The sequence below is a fragment of the Babylonia areolata genome, chromosome 10 (assembly GCF_041734735.1).
Source record: "Babylonia areolata isolate BAREFJ2019XMU chromosome 10, ASM4173473v1, whole genome shotgun sequence".
NCBI classification, from domain to species: Eukaryota; Metazoa; Mollusca; class Gastropoda; order Neogastropoda; family Buccinidae; genus Babylonia; species Babylonia areolata.
Window position 1 is genome coordinate 57,501 of NC_134885.1, and position 22,500 is coordinate 80,000.

The following is a 22,500-nucleotide window of genomic DNA, read 5'->3' on the forward strand; positions in this document are numbered from 1 at the left end:
AACATAACCAGAGACATTTTGGTTGGAAACATAAGCAGACAACATGAAGGTGTTCACTTGAAGGAAGAAGAAAAGAGACTTTTGGGTACAAAATATAAGCAGAATTGATGCATTCCACATTTTAAAGAAAGTGTCTTTGACCCTCGTGTCCATATTTGAAAGGGCTCATTAGGTCAGTGGTACATGACTGGGCCTTCAAATGATCTCTCATTTCTGATCTCTGTCTCTTTCTCCCTATCTCTCTCTCTCTTTCTCTCTCACACACACACACACAGATGCGCGTGCGCACATACACACATACACACACACACACACACACACATACACAGACGAACACACACACACACAGATGCGCACACACACACACACACACACACACACAGATGTGCGCACACATGCACACGCGTGCGTGGATGCGCACACACACACACACACACACACACACACACACACGCACACAGAGGCCCCGCCCCCAACCCCTTAGATAAGCAACCGTTCTCATGAAACTATGCATCATAACATGTCCTTGTGTGTGTGTGTGTGTGTGTGTGTGTGTGTGTATTTTTTGTTAACATTTGATTCTAATTGACTTCCTCTTTTCTCTGTCTGCCTGTGTCTCTCTCTGTCTGTCTCTCTCTGTTTGTCTGTCTGTCTGTCTCTCTCTCCCTCAACACACACAAATACACACACACAACACACAGAGAGATACACATACACACACTCTTACACACACACACACACACACATACAACACACACACACATAGGTACATACAAACACACACACACACACACACACACACACACACACACACACACACACACACACACACACACACATTGCAGGAAATGGGGAAATCTATTTTCCAGCAGTTTAGTCATTTCCCAATTGTGCCAGGATTGACCCCTCACCCCAGGTACAAAGACCCCAAACACCTTTGATAGAGAAAAACCCTCACCCCAGGTACAAAGACCCTAAATACCTTTGATAGAGAAAAACCCTCACCCCAGGTATAAAGACCCTAAATACCTTTGATAGGAAACAACCCTCACCCCAGGTACAAAGACCCCAAACATTTGATAAGGAACCACCCTCACCACAGGTACAACACCAATCTCTTTTGATAAGGAACCACCCTCACCCCAGTAACAAAGACCCCAAACACCTTTGATAGAGACCCACCCTCACCCCAGGTACAACACCAATCTCTTTTGATAAGGAACCACCCTCACCCCAGTAACAAAGACCCCAAACACCTTTGATAAGGAACCACCCTCACCCCAGGTACAAAGACCCCAAACACCTTTGATAAGGAACCACCCTCACCCCAGTAACAAAGACCCCAAACACCTTTGATAAGGAACCACCCTCACCGCAGGTACAAAGACCCCAAAAACCTTTGATAAGGAACCACCCTCACCCCAGGTACAAAGACCCCAAACACCTTTGATAAGGAACCACCCTCACCGCAGGTACAAAGACCCCACACACCTTTGATGGAGAACCACCCTCACCCCAGGTACAAAGACCCTAAATACCTTTGATAGGGAACAACCCTCACCCCAGGTACAAAGACCCTAAATACCTTTGATAGGGAACAACCCTCACCCCAGGTACAAAGACCCTAAATACCTTTGATAGGGAACAACCCTCACCCCAGGTACAAAGACCCCAAACACCTTTGATACGGAACCACCCTCACCCCAGGTACAAAGACCCCAAACACCTTTACCACCCTCACCGCAGGTACAAAGACCCCAAACACCTTTGATAAGGAACCACCCTCACCCCAGTAACAAAGACCCCAAACACCTTTGATAGGGAACCACACTGACCCCAGGTACAACCCCAAACACCTTTGGTAAGAAACCACCCTCACCCCAGGTACAACCCCAGACACCTTTGATAGGGAACCACCCTTACCCCAAGTACAAAGAACCCAAACACCTTTGATAGGGAACCACCCTCACCCCAAGTACAAAGAACCCAAACACCTTTGATAGGGAACAACACTGACCCCAGGTACAACCCCAAACACCATTGATAGAGACCCAGCCTCACCCCAGGTACAACACAAATCCCCTTTGATAAAGAAACACCCTCACCCCAGGTACAAAGACCACAAGCACCTTTGATAGAGAACCACCCTCACCCCAGGTACAACACCAAACACCTTTGATAGAGAACCACTCTCATCCCGGTACAAAGACCCCAAACACCTTTGATAAGGAACCAGCCTCACCTCAGATACAACCCCAAACATCTTTGATAGGAACTACTCTCACTCCAGGTACAACCCCAAACACCTTTGAGGAAGCACCTTCACCCTAGGTTCAACCCCAAATACCTTTGATAGGGAACCACCCTCATCCCAGGTACAACCCCAAACACCACCACCCTCACCCCAGGTACAAACACCCCAAACACCACCACCCTCACCCCAGGTACAAACACCCCAAACACCTGCCTCACTCCAGGTACAAGGACTCCAAACACCTTTGATAGGGAACCAACCTTACCTCAGGTACAACTGCAAACACCTTTGATAATGATCCAACCTTACCCCAGGTACAAAGACCTGAAACACCTTTGATAAGGAACCACCCTCACCCCAGGTACAAAGACCCGAAACACCTTTGATAAGGAACCACCCTTACCCCAGGTACAACCCCAAACACCTTTGATAGGGAACCACCCTTACCCCAGGTACAACCCCAAACACCTTTGATAATGAACCACCCTTACCCCAGGTACAACCCCAAACACCTTTTCATAATGAACCACCCTTACCCCAGGTACAACCCCAAACATCTTTGATAAGGAACCACCCTCACCCAGTTACAACCTCAAACACCTTTGATAGGGAACCACCTGCACCCCAGGTACAAAGACTCCAAACACCATTGATAAGGAACCACGCTCACCTCAGGTACAACCCTAACATCTTTGATAAGTAACCACCCTGACCCCAGGTGATGGAGTCTCCTGTCGGACCGAGGGATGAGTAGGCTGGCAGGCTTACCTGTTGGTGTGTGTCCTCATATGGGAGAAGAGGCTGATTCTGGATGCGCAGCACTTCCCACAGGTGTTGCAAGGGAAAAGGTCTCCAGAGCTGAGCCCTGCTTCCTTCACTCACACTTCTCCTTAACTCTTTCCATACGAACGGCGAAAGAGACGACGTTAACAGCGTTTCACCTCAGTTACCATCATCAAAATATTGCAAGCGGAAGGCTCTTATACTGAAGAGGTGAATGTTGACAAAGAATACCACAATTCTGACGATGGAAGCTAAAGGTTGGGTCATTCAGACACCCATTGGACATCCGAGGGGTCTGTGTAGAGGAGAAGAGAGGACTGGCCGTACTGAGTGAGTTAATGGCCAGCATTCTCTTGTTTTCAAACGTCTTTATGCCACTAGAGCACAGCATCCTCCAGCAAGAGCGGTCAAGGGCATCAGTTTCCCAGGAAGTGATGTCTGTCACAGGCTTTGAGGTTTGTCTTCAAGGTATTCTTGAACTGCTTACAGAGTCTTCCAAGTTCATGGTAGCCTGCCTCCAGCTGGCCATACCAAAGCATCTTCAGGATCCTGCTGTCTGTCATGCAGACAATGTGTCCTGTCCAGCATACCTGGCTCTGGATCAGCAGACTTTCGATGCTGGGCAGGCTGTTCCTCTCTAGGACCTGGAGGTTGGAGACCCTGTCTTGCCACTTTATGCTGAGGATCTTTAGTAGGCATCTCTGGTGAAACTGCTCAAGTTGTTGAATGCGATGGCGATACATCGTCCATATTTCACAGCAGTACAACAAGGTGGTCAGCACAACAGCTCTGTAGGTTTTGGCTTTGGTGCTGAGCCTGATGCCTTTGTTGTTCCACAGCCTGTTGTTGAGTCTGCCAAAGGCGGAGCTGGCCTTGGCGATGCGCAGCATCACTTCTGCATCAAGGGCTCCATTGCTGCATAGGGTGCTGCCCAGGTAGCAAAACTTGTTGACTGACTTGATCTCTGTGTCATCGATCTTGATTGCAGGTGGGGTGGAGGCACTGGCATTCTGTGAGCTAGCTGGTTGGTACATGGAATCGGTCTTGCTGAGGCTAATGGTGAGTCCTAAGCACCTGCGGGACGTTGCAACCTGTCCATAATGAACTGCATGTCCTCATGGGTGTGTGCATCAAGTGCACAGGTGGTGGATGTTCAGCTTCCTAGGGGGTTTCTGCCTGTCTGGTTGGAGCTTGTGTGCACGTCTGATCATCTTGCTGCGTACCAGGCTATGGTCCCACCAACAGACTGCTCCTCTCATGCAGCGTGTAATGGAAACATCACCTCTGTCCCTCTGCCGGACAATCACATAGTCCAACATGTGCCATTGCTTGGAGGGGGGGGTGCATCCATGTGTTCTTGTACTTGTCCGCTTGTTGGAAGAGGGTGTTGGTGATGGTCAGTCCATGCTGAGTGCAGAACGAGAGCAAAAGCAGTCCATTGGAGTTGCACTTGCCAGTGCCGTGCTGTCCTATGACTTTTGGCCACGAGGAGAAGTCCATGTTGATGCGGGCATTGAAATCCCCAAGGATGATCAACCTGTCCTTTCTGTCTACTGCTGAAATGGTGTGGCTGAGCTCCTCATAGAAAGCTTCTTTGATGTCATCAGGGTTGGTCATCGTCGGGGCATAGCAGCTGATGACTGTGGAGAAGTGATCCTCAGACAGCTTCAGACGCAGTGTCATCAGCCTGTCGTTTATCCCACGTGGAAGGCTGTCAAGCTGTCGTGCAAATTTGGTTTGGATGGCAAAGCCCACGCCTGAGGTTCTTGGGGTGCCATCTGGCTTCCCAATGCAGTAGAAGGTAGCCCCCTCCAACTTCCTCCAGTTGGGTTTCACCAGCAAACCTGGTTTCACTCAGGGCTGCTATGTCCATCTGGTAGCGATCAAGCATTCTAGCAATGAGCGCTGTGCGTCTTTCTGGTCTGTCATCTCTGTCTAAGAGGGTGCAAACATTCCAGGCACTCAGAGTCATGGCATGACTCCTGGTTCTGTTCTTCTGTTGTTTTCAACCACTAGTGTTGGATGTCCAAGTAGATACGGTTTCCTGCTAGGTACTAGGTGAGGCAGGCTTTGTTTAGGGATCCTTTTATCTCCCCATCCCCATGTGTGGAGACCAGTGCTGTCCCTAAAAAGGGCTGCTCTGACACTGTTGGAGGATACGGGCGCCACATCTGTCCCAGTCTACAGCGGACAACCATCACCCCGCAGCCGCCTGCGTGCAGAGTCGTGACTAGGAACTGCCAGCAGAATCCTCTGCCTGTCCCCGTTACCACTTCTCCATCGCTGCAGGGCTTGGGAAAGCTGGGTGTTGAAGGACTAGCTCATCGTTCTGACATTAGCCTGGTTGCCTGACCAGCACAGGTGACTTTTTTTAGTGAAGAGGAGTTGTGCAGTCCCTTCCCCACTCTCTCGCCTACCGATGCTCAGGGTCCCACAGGTGCAGATTCTGCCACATGTAGAATGGCCTCAGCAGGTGCAGGTTTTTTCTTCGGAGTTGCGTCTCCTAGGAGGACTTCCAGCCAAGAATAAGAGCTCCCCCTGCCCTTTGGTCATCCTCTTCTGCCTTCTAAGCCATTGGGAAAGGTTTCCTCCTCCGCCTGGTCCGTCGCTGGGAGACTTCACATGCGGCAGGTAGTACTGGGTAGTACCAGTAGCAAGGGCTATGCCCCTGACCTGACAAATCTCACCCCAGGAACAACCCCAAACACCTTTGATAAGGAACCACCCTTACCCCAGGTACAACCCCAAACACCTTTGATAAGGAACCACCCTTACCCCAGGTACAACCCCAAACACCTTTGGTAAGGAACCACCCTCACCCCATGTACAACCCCAAACACCTTTGATAGGGAACCACCCTTACCCCAGGTACAACCCCAGACAACTTTGGTAAGGAACCACCATCACCCCAGGTACAACCCCGAACACCTTTGATAATGAACCACCCTCACCCCAGGTACAACCCCAAACACCTTTGATAGGGAACCACCCTCTCTAAACAATGGATTTATAGCATGTGCATTTTACTAGGGTTTTTGTATAATTTTATTTCATAATTGTTATTCTAATTGTATGAAAACAAATCAGTAAATATCACACTTTTCTGAGTATTTACAGATATTGTCTTTTGGTATTGTAGGTATACATTGTCTTGAAACCCAAGGATAAAATAAGATTGAGACTATCTGATTGGAGAAAGCGGTTTGTACTCAGCAATCTGACCTGGAAATATGTTGTCATTGTGTTTAAAATGGAATCACACAATTATGCACTTTCATTCATCTTACAAACAGGTTGTCATTGTGTTTAAAACGGATTCATACACATGCATGAGCACACACGTGCACATACACATGCGGGCGCGCGGGCGTGCACTCACACACACACACACACACACACACACACACTCTCTCTCTCTCTCTCTCTCTCTCTCTCTCTCTCTCTCTCTCTCTCTCTCTCTCTCTCTCTCTGTCTCTCTCTCTCTCTCTCACAATCTTGCTGTCAATCTCAGTATCTCTCCAGCAAACAGGCACTTATAAAACATGTATTTATCCATCATGCATTACTTTTATAAAAGGACCCAGGAATTTCTTCTAATGGATTGTGACTCAGCAAATGTTGTTGAACAGACACTAGGTGCTTAGTCTTTTGAACAGACACTGGTTGTTCAGGGGTAGTTGAACAGGTTTGGTAAACATTGACAGACTGGTTTTTCAGGTTGGCTGAACATTAACAGACTGGTTCAGGTTGGCTGGACATTAACAGACTGGTTTTTCAGGTTGGCTGGACATTAACAGATTGGTTGTTCAGGTTGGCTGAACATTAACAGATGGTTTTTCAGGTTGGCTGAACATTAACATTATGGTTTTTCAGGTTGGCTGAACATTAACAGACTGGTTGCTCAGGTTGGCTGAACATTAACAGAATGGTTGTTCAGGTTGGCTGAACATTAACATTATGGTTGATCAGGTTGGCTGGACATTAACATTATGTTTGTTCAGGTTGGCTGGACATTAACAGACTGGTTGTTCAGGTTGGCTGAACATTAACAGAATGGTTGACTGGTTGTTCAGGTTGGCCGGACATTAACAGACTGGTTGTTCAGGTTGGCTGGACATTAACATTATGTTTGTTCAGATTGGCTGGACATTAACATTGTTTGTTCAGGTTGGCTGAACATTAACAGAATGGTTGACTGGTTGTTCAGGTTGGCTGAACATTAACATTATGTTTGTTCAGGTTGGCTGGACATTAGCAGACTGGTTGTTCAGGTTGGCTGGACATTAACAGACTGGTTGTTCAGGTTGGCTGAACATTAACAGAATGGTTGACTGGTTGTTCAGGTTGGCCGGACATTAACAGACTGGTTGTTCAGGTTGGCTGGACATTAACATTGTTTGTTCAGGTTGGCTGGACATTAGCAGACTGGTTGTTCAGGTTGGCTGAACATTAACAGAATGGTTGTTCAGGTTGGCTGGACATTAACATTATGTTTGTTCAGGTTGGCTGGACATTAACAGACTGGTTGTTCAGGTTGGCTGGACATTAACAGACTGGTTGTTCAGGTTGGCTGGACATTAACAGACTGGTTGTTCAGGTTGGCTGGACATTAACAGACTGGTTCAGGTTGGCTGGACATTAACACAAAGGTTGTTCAGGTTGGCTGAACATTAACACAAAGGTTGTTCAGGTTGGCTGAACATTAACACAAAGGTTGTTCAGGTTGGCTGGACATTAACAGACTGGTTGTTCAGGTTGGCGGGACATTAACAGAATGGTTGTTCAGGTTGGCTGGAATTTAACAGAATGGTTGTTCAGGTTGGCTGGACATTAACAGAATGGTTGTTCAGGTTGGCTGAACATTAATAGAATGGTTGTTCAGGTTGGCTGGACATTAAGAGACTGGTTCAGGTTGGCTGAACATTAACAGACTGGTTGTTCAGGTTGGCTGAACATTAACAGACTGGTTCAGGTTGGCTGAACATTAACAGACTGGTTGTTCAGGTTGGCTGGACATTAACAGACTGGTTGTTCAGGTTGGCTGAACATTAACAGACTGGTTCAGGTTGGCTGAACATTAACAGAATGGTTGTTCAGGTTGGCTGAACATTAACAGACTGGTTGTTCAGGTTGGCTGGACATTAACAGATTGGCTGTTCAGGTTGGCTGAACATTAACATTATTGTTGTTCAGGTTGACTGGACATTAACATTGTTTGTTCAGGTTGGCTGGACATTAACATTATGGTTGCTCAGGTTGACTGGACATTAACAGACTGGTTGTTCAGGTTGGCTGGACATTAACATTATGTTTGTTCAGGTTGGCTGGACATTAACATTATGGTTGCTCAGGTTGACTGGACATTAACAGACTGGTTGTTCAGGTTGGCTGGACATTAACAGACTGGTTGTTCAGTTTGGCTGGACATTAACATTATGGTTGCTCAGGTTGGCTGGACATTAACAGACTGGTTTTTCAGGTTGGCTGGACATTAACAGATTGGTTGTTCAGGTTGGCTGGACATTAACAGACTGGTTGTTCAGGTTGACTGGACATTAACATTATGGTTGTTCAGGTTGACTGGACATTAACAGATTGGCTGTTCAGGTTGGCTGGACATTAACAGACTGGTTGTTCAGGTTGACTGGACATTAACAGATTGGCTGTTCAGGTTGGCTGAACATTAACATATGGTTGTTCAGGTTGGCTGGACATTAACATTATGGTTGTTCAGGTTGGCTGGACATTAACAGATTGGCTGTTCAGGTTGGCTGGACATTAACAGACTGGTTGTTCAGGTTGACTGGACATTAACAGATTGGCTGTTCAGGTTGGCTGAACATTAACATTATGGTTGTTGAGGTTGGCTGAACATTAACAGACTGGTTGACTGGTTGTTCAGGTTTATATAAATAGGTTTGTGTGTGTGTGTCTGTCTGTGTGTGCACTGCTTAATCTGGTTCCCTTCTTTTTAAAATAAAATGATATTGCATTGGTAGGCAGGCACAAAAGGACATGTGTTTGTGTGCGTGTGTGTGCGTGTGAATGTACATGTGTGTGTGTGTGTGTGTGTGTATTGGTGAAACTTTGAAAGCATGTCAATCTCAGATTTCATGCCACTGTCTTCCAATAGTGTGATCTGCTCAGTAGGCTAAACAGAACATACAATAATGATCAAACCCCAGAATTTGAACTGGGGATTTTTTTTTCTGTATACATATGATTTTTGTTTTTTTGTTTTTTTTTCTAGATATATACAATAATCATCAAACCACCAGAATTTGATTTAGAATTGATTTTTTTTTTATCAGTATGCAAGCAAAATAGTGACTGACCAACAACATGTGTGAAATTTCAGGTCATGTTGTTCAAACCCATTTTGTGATATAATCCTTGTTCCTAAATGAACTCTGGCATCTTATGAATGGATGACAACTCTCACAGCTCATTAATGGGTGGAGGGGTGACAACTCCACAGCTCGTGAAGGGGTGATAACTCACACAGCTCATGAAGGGGTGATAACTCACATAGCTCAAGGAGTGATGGGCACTGTAGGCCAGTGGGTAGAGCACTAGACTTCCAATCCTTGGGTCCTGAGTTCAAATACCATAAGACAGCCCCAAATTAGCAACTTTTTCATGTCATGAGCTGTAAGCAGGTATAAATGATGCTACTGTACATATTTTTTTGTAATGCTTCACAGTGTGATGTTTATTAGTTGATACTTGTTAGTGATACATTAATTAAAGTTGTTTGAATATTTATGGTATCAACATCTGTGCAAATATGTGGTTGAGTTCACATGTCATCTGAGCTTCGACAGCATTTTACATGGGAATGATAAAGAAAGCACCACTCTTAGCCCATCTCTCTGGACAGCTGTTAAACAGACACATTAAAAAAAAAAAAGAAGAAAAAAAAAAGACACAACTTGGATTTGAAGGATGCAACAATTTCCCAGTTTGCTGAGAAAATGTGATGATATTTAGTGTTAGACATAGTATATTTTAATGTTGTTTTTCTTTCCATCACAATGTTTGATTAATTTTAGTTCAGTTCAAAGTTTTACCCCAAGGGTGATGAGTTTATTTTTCGTCCCTGTATGCTTCTGATTTTTGTCAGCCAAAGTCCTTGTAAAGCCTTTTAATGAACAAGACAGTTTTGACTGTTCCTATGGAACTAAGATTTTTAATGAAGGAGACATGTATCTCACTGTTCTCATGGAGCTGTTATAATGAAGGAGACATGTATCTCACTGTTCTCATGGAGCTGTTATAATGAAGGAGACATGTATCTCACTGTTCTCATAGAGCTGTTATAATGAAGGTGACATAGTTCTTTCTCACTGTTTTCATAGAGCTGTTAATGAAGGTGACATAGTTCTTTCTCACTGTTCTCATGGAGCTGTTATAATGAAGGAGACATGTATCTCACTGTTCTCATGGAGCTGTTATAATGAAGGTGACATAGTTCTTTCTCACTGTTCTCATAGAGCTGTTATAATGAAGGAGACATGTATCTCACTGTTCTCATAGAGCTGTTATAATGAAGGAGACATAGTTCTTTCTCACTGTTCTCATGGAGCTGTTATAATGAAGGTGACATAGTTCTTTCTCACTGTTTTCATGGAGCTGTTATAATGAAGGAGACATAGTTCTTTCTCACTGTTCTCATAGAGCTGTTATAATGAAGGAGACATAGTTCTTTCTCACTGTTTTCATGGAGCTGTTATAATGAAGGTGACATATATCTCACTGTTCTCATAGAGCTGTTATAATGAAGGTGACATATATCTCACTGTTCTGATGGAGCTGTTATAATGAAGGTCATATATTTCTCACTGTTCTGATGGAGCTGTTCAGGTGAAGGTGACATAGTTCTCACTGTTCTGATGGAGCTGTTCAAATGAAGGTGACATATTTCTCACTGTTCTCGTGGAGCTGTTATAATGAAGGTGACATAGTTCTCACTGTTCTGATGGAGCTGTTATAATGAAGATGACATATTTCTCACTGTTCTGATGGAGCTGTTATAATGAAGGTGACATATTTCTCACTGTTCTGATGGAGCTGTTATAATGAAGGTGACATATTTCTCACTGTTCTGATGGAGCTGTTATAATGAAGGTGACATATTTCTCACTGTTCTCATGGAGCTGTTCAAGTGAAGGTGACATAGTTCTCACTGTTCTGATGGAGCTGTTCTAATGAAGATGGCATAGTTCTCATTGTTCTGATGGAGCTGTTATAATGAAGGTGACATATTTCTCACTGTTCTCATGGAGCTGTTCTAATGAAGGTGACGTAGTTCTCACTGTTCTCATGGAGCTGTTCTAATGAAGATGGCATAGTTCTCATTGTTCTGATGGAGCTGTTATAATGAAGATGACATATTTCTCACTGTTCTCATGGAGCTGTTCTAATGAAGGTGACATATTTCTCACTGTTCTGATGGAGCTGTTCTAATGAAGGTGACATATTTCTCACTGTTCTGATGGAGCTGTTATAATGAAGGTGACATATTTCTCACTGTTCTGATGGAGCTGTTCTAATGAAGGTGACATATTTCTCACTGTTCTGATGGAGCTGTTATAATGAAGGTGACGTAGTTCTCACTGTTCTCATGGAGCTGTTCTAATGAAGATGACATAGCTCTCACTGTTCTGATGGAGCTGTTATAATGAAGATGACATATTTCTCACTGTTCTGATGGAGCTGTTCTAATGAAGGTGACATATTTCTCACTGTTCTGATGGAGCTGTTAAAATGAAGGTGCCATAGTTCTCACTGTTCTGATGGAGCTGTTCTAATGAAGGTGACATAGTTCTCACTGTTCTGATGGAGCTGTTATAATGAAGGTGACATATTTCTCACTGTTCTCATGGAGCTGTTATAATGAAGGTGACATATTTCTCACTGTTCTGATGGAGCTGTTCAAGTGAAGGTGACATAGTTCTTACCGTTTTCATGGAGCTGTTCTAATGAAGATGACATAGTTCTCATTGTTCTGATGGAGCTGTTCTAATGAAGATGACATAGTTCTCATTGTTCTGATGGAGCTGTTCTAATGAAGATGACACTGTTCTGATGGAGCTGTTATAATGAAGATGACATAGTTCCCATTGTTCTGATGGAGCTGTTCTAATGAAGATGACATAGTTCCCATTGTTCTGATGGAGCTGTTCTAATGAAGATGGCATAGTTCTCATTGTTCTGATGGAGCTGTTATGATGAAGATGACATAGTTCTCATTGTTCTGATGGAGCTGTTATAATGAAGGTGACATAATTCTCACTGTTCTGATGGACCTGTTAAAATGAAGGTGACATATTTCTCACTGTTCTCATGGACCTGTTAAAATGAAGGTGACATAGTTCTCATTGTTCTCAGGCAGACATATCTCACTCCATGCTGTTGTATTGTTGCTGTTGTTGTAATTCTAATGAGGAATGTGGAAGAATGGTTAAAATGCTCATCTGTCACCAAAATGTTTGTTGCTGTTGTAATTCTAAGTACTATGGCTACACAGGTCTATTGTTGTCAACAGAATGTTGTTGTAATTCTAAGGAGTATGGCTACACAGGCTGTTGTTGTCAACAGAATGTTGTTGTAATTCTAAGGACTATGGCTACACAGGCTGTTGTTGTCAACAGAATGTTGTTGTAATTCTAAGGACTATGGCTACACAGGCTGTTGTTGTCAACAGAATGTTTGTTGTTGTAATTGTAAGGACTATGCTTACACAGGTGTGTTGTTATCAACAGAATGTTTGTTGCTGTTATAATTCTAATGAGGAATGTGGAACAATGGTTAAAATGCTCATCTGCCAATACAGGTCTGTGAGGGTCTGTGTCCAGTTTCCGAACTTGTCCTTTTTCCTCTGTTTAACTGGAAAAATCAAACTGAGCTTCTTCGATGAAATGATAAACTGAGGTCCCATGTGCAGCATGCATTTGGCGCACTGAAAAAGAACCCATGGCAAAAAGGGTTGTCAGTTGGCAAATTCTGTAAAGGAAATCCAGTCTGGTAGATGCATATATGCATGCACTCAAAGCCTGACCAAGCGTGTTGTGTTATGCTGCTGGTCAGACATCAAAGCCTGACCAAGCGTGTTGGGTTATGCTGCTGGTCAGACGTCAAAGCCTGACCAAGCGTGTTGTGTTATGCTGCTGGTCAGACAACAGCACTCAAAGCCTGACCAAGCGTGTTGGGTTATGCTGCTGATCAGACAACAGCACTCAAAGCCTGACCAAGCGTGTTGTTATGCTGCTGGTCAGACAACAGCACTCAAAGCCTGACCAAGCGTGTTGTGTTATGCTGCTGGTCAGACGTCAAAGCCTGACCAAGCGTGTTGTTATGCTGCTGGTCAGACAACAGCACTCAAAGCCTGACCAAGCGTGTTGTGTTATGCTGCTGGTCAGACAACAGCACTCAAAGCCTGACCAAGCGTGTTGTTATGCTGCTGGTCAGACAACAGCACTCAAAGCCTGACCAAGCGTGTTGTGTTATGCTGCTGGTCAGACATCAAAGCCTGACCAAGCGTGTTGTGTTATGCTGCTGGTCAGACATCAAAGCCTGACCAAGCGTGTTGGGTTATGCTGCTGGTCAGACAACAGCACTCAAAGTCTGACCAAGCGTGTTGTGTTATGCTGCTGGTCAGACATCAAAGCCTGACCAAGCGTGTTGTGTTATGCTGCTGGTCAGACATCAAAGCCTGACCAAGCGTGTTGTTATGCTGCTGGTCAGACAACAGCACTCAAAGCCTGACCAAGCGTGTTGGGTTATGCTGCTGGTCAGACATCAAAGCCTGACCAAGCGTGTTGTTATGCTGCTGGTCAGACAACAGCACTCAAAGCCTGACCAAGCGTGTTGGGTTATGCTGCTGGTCAGACATCAAAGCCTGACCAAGCGTGTTGGGTTATGCTGCTGGTCAGACATCAAAGCCTGACCAAGCTTGTTGGGTTATGCTGCTGGTCAGACATTTGCCTAGCAGATATGGTGTAGCGAATATGAATTTTTCTGAACACAGTGACCTCTTCTTGAGAAACTGATCAGGACTATGGCAGCACAGGTCTGTTGTTGTCACCATAATGTTTGATGTTGTAATTCTAAGGATTATGTTTACACAGGTCTGTTGTTGACAACAGAATGTTTGTTGTTGAAATTCTAAGGACTATGCTCATACAGGTCTGTTGTTGACAACAGAATGTTTGTTGTTGTAATTCTAAGGACTATGGCTACACAGGTCTGTTGTTGTCACTATAATGTTTGATGTTGTAATTCTAAGGACTATGCTTACACTGGTCTGTTGTTGTCAACAGAATGTTGTTGTAATTCTAAGGAGTATGGCTACACAGGTCTGTTGTTGTCACCAGAATGTTTGTTGTTGTTGTAATTCTAAGGACTATGGCTACACAGGTCTGTTGTTGTCACCTTAATGTTTGTTGTTGTTATCCTAAGTACTATGCTTACACAAGTCTCTTGTTGTCCTGACTGAATTTACTAATACACTGTATGACCTTCACAGAGGGGATGTCAGTAAAAGGGTAATTCTGTTTATGGATACTGGTACAGTTGCCATTACCCGATCCATGTCTCGCATGTCCGTGAGCCTTTTTTAGTTTTAATTTTCTCTCGTTTTCATTCCATCTGCTCTCTCTCTTTGTCAGCCCGTCTCTTATTCGCTCTGTCTTTCTCTGTACCTCATTATCCATGTTTTTCGGTCACCCTGTCTCTGTCTCTCTTTCTGTCTCTGTCTCTGTACCTCATCATCCATGTTTTTCGGTCGCCCTGTCTCTGTCTCTTTCTGTGCCTCATTATCCATGTTTTTCGGTCACCCTGTCTCTGTCTTTCTCTGTACCTCATTATCCATGTTTTTCGGTCGCCCTGTCTCTGTCTCTCTTTCTGTCTCTGTCTCTGTCTCTCTTTCTGTCTCTGTCTCTGTACCTCATTATCCATGTTTTTCGGTCACCCTGTCTCTGTCTTTCTCTGTACCTCATTATCCATGTTTTTCGGTCGCCCTGTCTCTGTCTCTCTTTCTGTCTCTTTCTGTGCCTCATTATCCATGTTTTTCGGTCACCCTGTCTCTGTCTTTCTCTGTACCTCATTATCCATGTTTTTCGGTCGCCCTGTCTCTGTCTCTCTGTCTATCTCTGTACCTCATTATCCATGTTTTTCGGTCGCCCTGTCTCTCTTTCTGTCTATCTTTGTACCTCATTATCCATGTTTTTCGGTCACCCTGTCTCTCTTTCTGTCTATCTTTGTACCTCATTATCCATGTTTTTCGGTCACCCTGTCTCTGTCTCTCTTTCTGTCTCTGTCTTTCTCTGTGCCTCATTAACCATGTTTTTCGGTCACCCTGTCTCTCTTTCTGTCTATCTTTGTACCTCATTATCCATGTTTTTCGGTCACCCTGTCTCTCTTTCTGTCTATCTTTGTACCTCATTATCCATGTTTTTCGGTCGCCCTGTCTCTGTCTCTCTTTCTGTCTATCTTTGTACCTCATTATCCATGTTTTTCGATCGCCCTGTCTCTGTCTCTCTTTCTGTCTCTGTCTCTGTACCTCATTATCCATGTTTTTTGGTCACCCTGTCTCTCTTTCTGTCTATCTTTGTACCTCATTATCCATGTTTTTCGGTCACCCTGTCTCTGTCTCTCTTTCTGTCTATCTTTGTACCTCATTATCCATGTTTTTCGGTCGCCCTGTCTCTGTCTCTCTTTCTGTCTATCTTTGTACCTCATTATCCATGTTTTTCGGCCGCCCTGTCTCTGTCTCTCTTTCTGTCTCTGTCTTTCTCTGTGCCTCATTAACCATGTTTTTCGGTCACCCTGTCTCTCTTTCTGTCTATCTTTGTACCTCATTATCCATGTTTTTTGGTCACCCTGTCTCTGTCTCTCTTTCTGTCTCTGTCTTTCTCTGTGCCTCATTAACCATGTTTTTCGGTCACCCTGTCTCTCTTTCTGTCTATCTTTGTACCTCATTATCCATGTTTTTCGGTCGCCCTGTCTCTGTCTCTCTTTCTGTCTCTGTCTCTGTACCTCATTATCCATGTTTTTCGGTCACCCTGTCTCTCTTTCTGTCTATCTTTGTACCTCATTATCCATGTTTTTCGGTCACCCTGTCTCTGTCTCTCTTTCTGTCTATCTTTGTACCTCATTATCCATGTTTTTCGGTCACCCTGTCTCTGTCTCTCTTTCTGTCTCTGTCTCTGTACCTCATTATCCATGTTTTTCGGTCACCCTGTCTCTGTCTCTCTTTCTGTCTCTGTCTCTGTACCTCATTATCCATGTTTTTCGGTCACCCTGTCTCTGTCTCTTTCTGTGCCTCATTATCCATGTTTTTCGGTCACCCTGTCTCTGTCTCTCTTTCTGTCTCTGTCTCTGTACCTCATTATCCATGTTTTTTGGTCACCCTGTCTCTGTCTCTCTTTCTGTCTGTCTCTTTCTGTGCCTCATTATCTGTGCTTTTTTGGTAAATCTGTCTGTCTCTCTCTTCAACTTTCTCTCATTTACACTCAGTGTAATAGTGTGCATTTGTGGATGCATGATCAGTTGCGTAAATGGGTACTGCTCTGATAGTGTGCGTGTGTGTGTGTGTCTGTGTGTGTGTGTGCGTGTGTGTGTGCGTGTGTGTGTGTGTGTGTGTGTGCGCGTGCGCGTGCGCGTGTGCGCGTGCGTGTGTGTGTGTGTGTGTGTGTGTGCGTGTGTGCGCGTGCGTGTGTGTGTGTGCGCGTGCGTGTGTGTGTGTGTGTCTGTGTGTGTGTGTGGATGTTATCACCTCTTTATGTGTACATTGTATGCATACATGCTTGTATCTATGGATATATTATGTGAAATATTTGACAGTGTATTTGTAAATAACCCTGTCATTTCTGTCGTGTCTTTGTGTGTGTGTGTGTGTGCGCGCGCACATGCGTTTTCACGAGTGTGGATTTTTGGCATGGTGTCAGAAAGAAAAACAAGAAGAACTATAAGGGGAAGGGACACCGAGAAAAGGGGAGGCAATGGACAGAGGAGAAAATGGAACAGTGGGATAAGATTATATGTGGCATTGTTATTTTCAGTCAGTTTCATGGAGTTGGCAGTGAGTGGTGGGGAGGGCCAAGGGCATACAGAACAGTGTTCCAGTTGAGTTTTCTTTGGGGGTAATGAATCTTCCGTGTGTGACTGCTCTTAAGCAGAGCAGTTGAGTTTTCTTTGGGGGTAATGAATCTTCCGTGTGTGACCGCTTTGTAGCAGAGCAGTTGAGTTTTCTTTGGGGGTAATTAATCTTCCGTGTGTGACCGCTTTGTAGCAGAGCAGTTGAGTTTTCTTTGGGGGGTAATGAATCTTCCGTGTGTGACCAAGTGGTGTAAAATCAGACACAAACTCCAGCCAAGAGTTGTAAAAGCAGACACAAACTCCAACCAAGTGGTATAAAATAAACTCCAACCAAGTGGTGTGAAATAAACTCCAACCAAGTGGTGTAAAATCAGACGTAAACTCCAACCAAGTGGTGTAAAATCAGACATAAACTCCAACCAAGTGGTGTAAAATCAGATGTAAACTCAAGCAAGTGGTGTAAAATCAGACATAAACTCCAACCAAGTGGTGTAAAATCAGACATAAACTCCAGCCAAGTGGTGTAAAATCAGATGTGAACTCAAGCAAGTGGTGTAAAATCAGACATAAACTCCAACCAAGTGGTGTAAAATCAGACGTAAACTCAAGCAAGTGGTGTAAAATCAGACATAAACTCCAGCCAAGTGGTGTAAAATCAGACATAAACTCCAGCCAAGTGGTGTAAAATCAGACATAAACTCCAGCCAAGTGGTGTAAAATCAGACACAAACTCAAAGCAAGTGGTGTAAAAACAGACACAAACTGCAGCCAAGTGGTGTAAAATCAGACACAAACTCAAAGCAAGTGGTGTAAAAACAGACATAAACTCCAGCCAAGTGGTGTAAAATCAGACACAAACTCAAAGCAAGTGGTGTAAAAACAGACACAAACTGCAGCCAAGTGGTGTAAAATCAGACATAAACTCAAAGCAAGTGCAGTGGTGTAAAATCAGACACAAACTCCAGCCAAGTGGTGTAAAATCAGACACAAACTCCAACCAAGTGGTGGAAAATAAATTCCAACCAAGTGGTGTAAAATCAGACATAAACTCCAACCATTTGGTGTAAAATCAAATGTAAACTCAAGCAAGTGGTGTAAAATCAGACATAAACTCCAACCAAGTGGTGTAAAATCAGACATAAACTCCAGCCAAATGGTGTAAAATCACACAAACTCCAACCAAGTGGTGTAAAATCAGACATAAACTCCAGCCAAGTGGTGTAAAATCAGACATAAACTCCAACCATGTGGTGGAAAATAAATTCCAACCAAGTGGTGTAAAATCAGACATAAACTCCAACCATTTGGTGTAAAATCAAATGTAAACTCAAGCAAGTGGTGTAAAATCACACAAACTCCAACCAAGTGGTGTAAAATCAGACATAAACTCCAGCCAAGTGGTGTAAAATCAGACATAAACTCCAACCATGTGGTGTTAAATAAACTCCAACCAAGTGGTTTAAAATCAGACGTAAACTCCAAGCAAGTGGTGTAAAATATACTCCAACAAAGTGGTTTAAAATCAGCCACAAACTCCAAGCAAGTGGTGTAAAATAAACTCCAACCAAAGTTGTAAAATCAGACATACTGGTTCAAAATGGAAGTTTCCAAGATGGAAGAGGAAGTGGAAGTGGATACAGCTAACAGTAACAGAGCTGCAACAGAAAACAGTGTCACTGTTCCTTTTCTGCTGGATGATCCTCAGGTGAGGTATGATCTGTGGAGCAGTAATTGATGTCCAGGTATTTGAACAGTGTCAGACATTATGATCTGTGGAGCAGTAATTGATGTCCAGGTATTTGAACAGTGTCAGACATTATGATCTGTGGAGCAGTAATTGATGTCCAGGTATTTGAACAGTGTCAGACATTATGATCTGTGGATTAGTACTTGATGTCCAGGTATTTGAACAGTGTCAGACATTATGATCTGTGGAGCAGTACTTGATGTCCAGGTGTTGGAACAGTGTCAGACATTATGATCTGTGGAGCAGTACTTGATGTCCAGGTATTTGAACAGTGTCAGACATTATGATGTGTGGAGCAGTAATTGATGTCCATGTATTTGAACAATGTCAGACATTATGATCTGTGGAGCAGTAATTGATGTCCAGGTATTTGAACAGTGTCAGACATTATGATCTGTGGAGCAGTAATTGATGTCCTTCTTGTCTTTGATTTTGAATGATTTAAGAAATTATGATTCCTGAATGGTTTTTGGAATGGTTCTCTGAATAATATTTGGGAATGATTCTGTGAATGAGTCTGGGAAATGATTGTCCATGAATGAATTTGGAAGTACTCACAGAATCATTTGTTTAAATAGGATTAGGAGGAATACTTCTCTGAATGGTTTTTGAAAATTATTTTCTGACTGATTTTGGAATGATTCTTTGAATGGTTTGGGAGTAAATCTGAGTGATTTTGGAATGAATTTCAGAATGATTTGGGGAATAATTCTCTAAATGATTTGTGGAATGACTCGCTGAATGGTTCTCTAAATGACCCTGGAATAATTCTCTTTATTTCCGTCCCCTACTGCCCATGTTGCTTCCATCCACCCTTCTACTCACAAACCTTTCCCCTTTTTCATGTATGCCTTTTTTGTATATGTAAATGATATATAAAATGATCAAGATATGGATGAAGATATGCATATGATATATAAAATGATATTGAGGAAGATATGTATATGATATACAAAATGATCAAGATATGGATGAAGATATGAAAATGATATATAAAATGATCAAGATATGGATGAAGAAGCTGAGTTCCTACTCCTTTGTTTAATTTTATTTCATATCCTGTCATGTGATTAGAGTGGACTCTTTTTTTTTTTTCTTTTTCTTTTTTTTTTAAAGAGGAGGGGGCCCAATTTCCTGTCCAGTCTTGTGTGGATTCTTTAAAGGAGGGGAGTGGGCGTTGGAGGCTCACAAAAAATGTGTGACTGCAGGGTAGTATCATGTGTGTGTGTACTTGGCAACATAGCTTCTACTTGATGGATTCCCTACAGATGTGGAGGATGTGTGTGCAGACGTACACAAATGTAGGAAATTCTTGGTCATATCTTTTCAGCCAGTTTACCTACAGGTATTTGAAGCATGGACATGTGGAAATGATGTGCTGGTTAATCAAATAACAAGGCCTTAACTGAAACCACAGTATGTTAGAGCTGTGAGGTTTGATGTGCTATACAATGTTGCACACGTGATGGTACTGGCTTTGTTCTGATTGAACTGGTGGTTTAGGGAGGATTGACTTTTCACTGAAATTTGTCACACACAATGTCCGAGCTAACAAAGAAATGAATTGGACAATGGCCTCTCTGATGAAAAAGCAATGTGGCATTTGTCCTCTTCAGCAAAACAATGATCACACGATATCAACCCTTTATCATTCTATATATCTGATGTCTGTGAATGGGGTGGGGGGAACAAGGGGACCCTGATGTCTGTGAATGGGGTGGGGGGAACCAGGGCACCCTGATGTCTGTGAATGGGGTGGGGGGAACAAGGGCACCCTGATGTCTATGAATGGGGTGGGGGGAACAAGGGCACCCTGATGTCTATGAATGGGGTGGGTGGAACAAGGGCACCCTGATGTCTGTGAATGGGGTGGGAACCAGGGCACCCTGATGTCTGTGAATGGGGTGGGAACAAGGACACCCTGATGTCTGTGAATGGGGTGGGAACAAGGGCACCCTGATGTCTGTGAATGGGGTGGGGGGAACCAGGGCACCCTGATGTCTGTGAATGGGGTGGGAACAAGGACACCCTGATGTCTGTGAATGGGGTGGGAACAAGGGCACCCTGATGTCTGTGAATGGGGTGGGAACAAGGGCACCCTGATGTCTGTGAATGGGGTGGGAACCAGGGCACCCTGATGTCTGTGAATGGGGTGGGAACAAGGACACCCTGATGTCTGTGAATGGGGTGGGAACAAGGGCACCCTGATGTCTGTGAATGGGGTGGGAACCAGGGCACCCTGATGTCTGTGAATGGGGTGGGAACAAGGGGACCCTGATGTCTGTGAATGGGGTGGGAACTAGGGAACCTTGTCTGTGAATGGGGTGCGGGGAAACAGGGCACCCTGATGTCTGTGAATGGGGTGGGAACAAGGGCACCCTGATGTCTGTGAATGGGGTGGGGTGGGGGGAACAAGGGCACCCTGATGTCTGTGAATGGGGTGGAGGGAACAAGGACACCCTGATGTCTGTGAATGGGGTGGGAGGGGGAACAAGGGCACCCTGATGTCTGTGAATGGGGTGGAGGGAACAAGGGCACCCTGATGTCTGTGAATGGGGTGGGTGGAACAAGGGCACCCTGATGTCTGTGAATGGGGTGGGAACCAGGGCACCCTGATGTCTGTGAATGGGGTGGGAACAAGGACACCCTGATGTCTGTGAATGGGGTGGGAACAAGGGGACCCTGATGTCTGTGAATGGGGTGGGGGGAACCAGGGCACCCTGATGTCTGTGAATGGGGTGGGAACAAGGACACCCTGATGTCTGTGAATGGGGTGGGAACAAGGGCACCCTGATGTCTGTGAATGGGGTGGGAACAAGGGCACCCTGATGTCTGTGAATGGGGTGGGAACCAGGGCACCCTGATGTCTGTGAATGGGGTGGGAACAAGGACACCCTGATGTCTGTGAATGGGGTGGGAACCAGGGCACCCTGATGTCTGTGAATGGGGTGGGAACCAGGGCACCCTGATGTCTGTGAATGGGGTGGGAACAAGGGGACCCTGATGTCTGTGAATGGGGTGGGAACTAGGGAACCTTGTCTGTGAATGGGGTGCGGGGAAACAGGGCACCCTGATGTCTGTGAATGGGGTGGGAACAAGGGCACCCTGATGTCTGTGAATGGGGTGGGGTGGGGGGAACAAGGGCACCCTGATGTCTGTGAATGGGGTGGAGGGAACAAGGACACCCTGATGTCTGTGAATGGGGTGGGAGGGGGAACAAGGGCACCCTGATGTCTGTGAATGGGGTGGGGGGAACAAGGGCACCCTGATGTCTGTGAATGGGGTGGGGGGAACCAGGGCACCCTGATGTCTGTGAATGGGGTGGGAACCAGGGCACCCTGATGTCTGTGAATGGGGTGGGGTGAACCAGGGCACCCTGATGTCTGTGAATGGGGTGGGGGGAACCAGGACACCCTGATGTCTGTGAATGGGGTGGGGTGAACCAGGGCACCCTGATGTCTGTGAATGGGGTGGGGTGAACCAGGGCACCCTGATGTCTGTGAATGGGGTGGAGGGAACAAGGACACCCTGATGTCTGTGAATGGGGTGGGGTGAACCAGGGCACCCTGATGTCTGTGAATGGGGTGGGGGGAACCAGGACACCCTGATGTCTGTG

At 44.8% G+C, this 22,500-nt stretch overlaps 1 protein-coding gene across 4 annotated transcripts in view; it reads left to right on the forward strand.

The window, feature by feature from the left end:
- LOC143286674 (sodium- and chloride-dependent glycine transporter 1-like) overlaps positions 1–22,500 on the forward strand; it is a 143,428-nt gene that overhangs the window by 1,604 nt on the left and 119,324 nt on the right. Inside the window, exon 1 of one of the 4 annotated variants that reach the window (XM_076594312.1) lies at positions 17,150–18,842. The exons of the other annotated variants lie outside the window; for them this stretch is intronic. Within the exon in view, the coding sequence (XP_076450427.1) occupies positions 18,735–18,842 (108 nt within the window). The 5' untranslated portion in view covers positions 17,150–18,734. Of the gene's footprint in view, positions 1–17,149; positions 18,843–22,500 lie in introns of those variants that run through there. 4 annotated transcript variants of the gene reach the window in all.